Source organism: Elgaria multicarinata, chromosome 15 (genome assembly GCF_023053635.1).
Source record: "Elgaria multicarinata webbii isolate HBS135686 ecotype San Diego chromosome 15, rElgMul1.1.pri, whole genome shotgun sequence".
Lineage (NCBI taxonomy): Eukaryota > Metazoa > Chordata > Lepidosauria > Squamata > Anguidae > Elgaria > Elgaria multicarinata.
Window position 1 is genome coordinate 25,970,376 of NC_086185.1, and position 2,911 is coordinate 25,973,286.

The following is a 2,911-nucleotide window of genomic DNA, read 5'->3' on the forward strand; positions in this document are numbered from 1 at the left end:
AGAAGGCATCATTTCAGGATTGACTTTAAATTGGTTGCAAAGAGGTAACTTGTTGGAAGAATTAAGATTCAAGTTAATTTAAAATATTTCAGTGGGTTACTTTCATTTTTCATCTGTTAAGTTTTGGCATCGCTGCAAATTGCAACTGTAAATGGTTTCATAAGTGGAAATGAATTCATGGGAATCCTTTTGGTTGAAAGTCAGGATAGAAATCACAGATAGACAGAACAATTTAGAGAGAGAGAGAGAGAGAGAGAGAGAGCTTCAGCTATTGGGCGGTATAAAAATGTAATAAATAAATAAATAAATAAATAAATAGAAACTGTGGGCCTACAGGGCAAGTGAACACACACACACAGGCCTTTTGACATTATGAACAGTTGTGCTGATGGGTTTTGTAAAGCGTTCCTTTTCAAACCAGAAAAATGTTCTTCTACCCAGTGGAGGCTGGTGGCTCCGATACCAGTGGGGCAGAGAATCTGCTCCAGGTTTCAGTCAGAACTCTAAAGGAGCTCTTCAAGGTGGTCCTTTAGACTTCTGACTGGTTCTAACCGAAACCTGGAATGGATTACTGTCCCACTGATAGCGGAGCCACTAGCCTCCATTGCTTCTAGCCATGAAAGTGCTTCCAGATGAGGCTTTTATTGTGCCATCACCATGCCTCATTCAGAGGACTTTATGGGGTGGGGGGGTGGCGATGCTGCCGCCTTCCACAGCTAACCCTCCCATGGTTTCCCACCGCCTCTTCCATCATCTTTTCCCAGTACAGTAAATCTGTTAAGGGAAATCAGACAGAATTCCTCCATGATGCCTTCTCATGAGTAGTGCTAGGAACCTTCACTCTGGAAGTCCCCTGAGAGTCAGCTGGGTTGAGTGCCAGACTTGGCTGAGCCTGGTATGGATCTGAGCATAGAGTTTGTGATAAGCAGTCTTCTCCTTCATGAGTAAGTTGAGAATAATGAGGATGTACATCACAAGGCTGCAGCTGATGGTTCCATTACATTTTCTCTTTTCTTTGTTTTTACGAAGAGCTTAGCAATTAGATAGTCTGAAGCAAACCATCCCATGCCTAAGAGTCCACCACAACCCATATCTCGTCTCCAGACACCAAGATGCATTCCAGTAATGACTCCATCACCATCACCCCAGAACAGACTCTGCGAGATCTCCACTCATCCCCGACCAAAGTCTCTCCTTGTCTCACCTCCTTGTCCAATTGCCAGTTTGTCCTCATCCCGGTACTCTACTGTATCATCTTTATCGTTGGACTGTTGGGTAACAGCATAGTGATTACAGAGCTGTGTCGGCAGAGGAGTCCAAAGACGGTGGCCAACGTCTACATCGTCAACTTGGCGGTGGCGGACTTGCTAGCCCTGGCCACTGTCCCTTTCTGGACAGCTTACTACGCCTATGGATACAACTGGCTCTTTGGCTCAGTGATGTGCAAAATCTCCAGCTCAGTCCTTTCCCTGACCATGTTTGCAAGCATCTTCTTCATCACGTGCATGAGCATCAACCGCTACCAAGCCATTGTCCACCCATTTCAATCCCAGCAAGGCACGCTGCGGCAGGCCTTCCTTACCGCCCTGCTGGTTTGGATCCTGGCAGCCTTGACTTCCCTGCCCAGCATCTATTTCCGTGACATCAAATATATCAAAGAGTTGGACGTGACTGCCTGCATCATGGCCTACCCGTCAGAGAAGTACTCCAACTGGTCGGCCGGAACAGCCTTAATGAAAATCACTCTTGGCTTCCTGGTCCCGATGGTCATCATCACCATCTGCTACGTTTGGATCCGGGTGCACTTGATAAGGGCCCGGAGTTTTCGGAAAAGCAAGCAAATGAGGGACCGAGTGTTGAAGCTGGTGGCCGCCGTGGTGGTGGCCTTCCTCATCTGTTGGCTGCCCTTCCACACCTTGACTTTCCTCGACGCCCTGTCCTGGATGGGAGTGATTAGCAACTGCAGCATCACGACTGTGATTGACACGGCCTTGCCCTTTGGCCTCTGCATGGGGTTCACTAATAGCTGCATCAACCCTCTGTTGTACTATTTCATTGGCAGACAGTTCCAGGACAAACTGCCACATTTGTTGAAGCTGAGGCTCTACCAGTTCAACAGCAACCGAGAAAACTTTTGCTCCAGAAAAAGTAGTTCCATCAAAACCACCGAGTCCCCGGTGGATCCAGAAAGAGGAGGAGACACCAAAAGGCCACTGGCACACCCGCTGTGGGTTCCCTGTGCCACATCTGGAAATAGTTAAGAGGATGTTGCACACTCTCTCTTTTTCGCTCTCTTTTGTTCTTTCCTGGTCTCCCTTTTGCACATCTTCTGGAGAACAAACTGTTCCGAGAAGACCATGTTTTCCATTTCCTGGGGGGGAATTCTACCCCTTCCAAAAGAGCTGTCACATATTTTAATTGTGTTGGATTTTTGTTGTTGTTGTTTTAAATTGGGGTGTACTTCATCACCAATAAACATCTGAAGAACATTACCAACCCAGCAGCTTTCTGGGACTTGGGTAGTCCAACAGTTTTTAATGCTACCGGGGTGGGTGGGAGAGAGTTTAGCATACATAGAGAAAGCCCCAGTCAAAGACTGAACACAACAGTTTCCATATAATGAATGCACGGACAGTACTGTTACTTTCAATGTGCTAAAATAAAACAAAAAATGCTCTTGGGGTGGGGTGGGGTGGGGTGGGGTGGGGTGGGGGAAGAAAAGAATTGTCCAAAGCTTGGCTTGTGCAAGCTATAAGAAATAAGTAGCAACAACATCTATGATGCACTTAGCTGGGGATTGTGGGAGATACATAAGAGGATAAGAAGAGTCAGTGTGGTGCAGTGGTTAGAGTGTTGGACTGGGAGTCGGGAGATCCAGGTTCTAGTCCCCACTCGCCATGGAAGCTTACTG

At 47.0% G+C, this 2,911-nt stretch overlaps 1 protein-coding gene across 1 annotated transcript; it reads left to right on the forward strand.

Moving 5' to 3' along the window:
* Nucleotides 1-1,027: 1,027 nt before the first annotated feature.
* Nucleotides 1,028-2,527, forward strand: AGTR2 (angiotensin II receptor type 2). The gene has a single exon (XM_063141600.1). The coding sequence runs from the start codon at nucleotides 1,113-1,115 to the stop codon at nucleotides 2,259-2,261; it is 1,149 nt and encodes a 382-aa protein (XP_062997670.1). The 5' UTR covers nucleotides 1,028-1,112; the 3' UTR covers nucleotides 2,262-2,527.
* The last annotated feature ends 384 nt before the right edge of the window (nucleotides 2,528-2,911 follow it).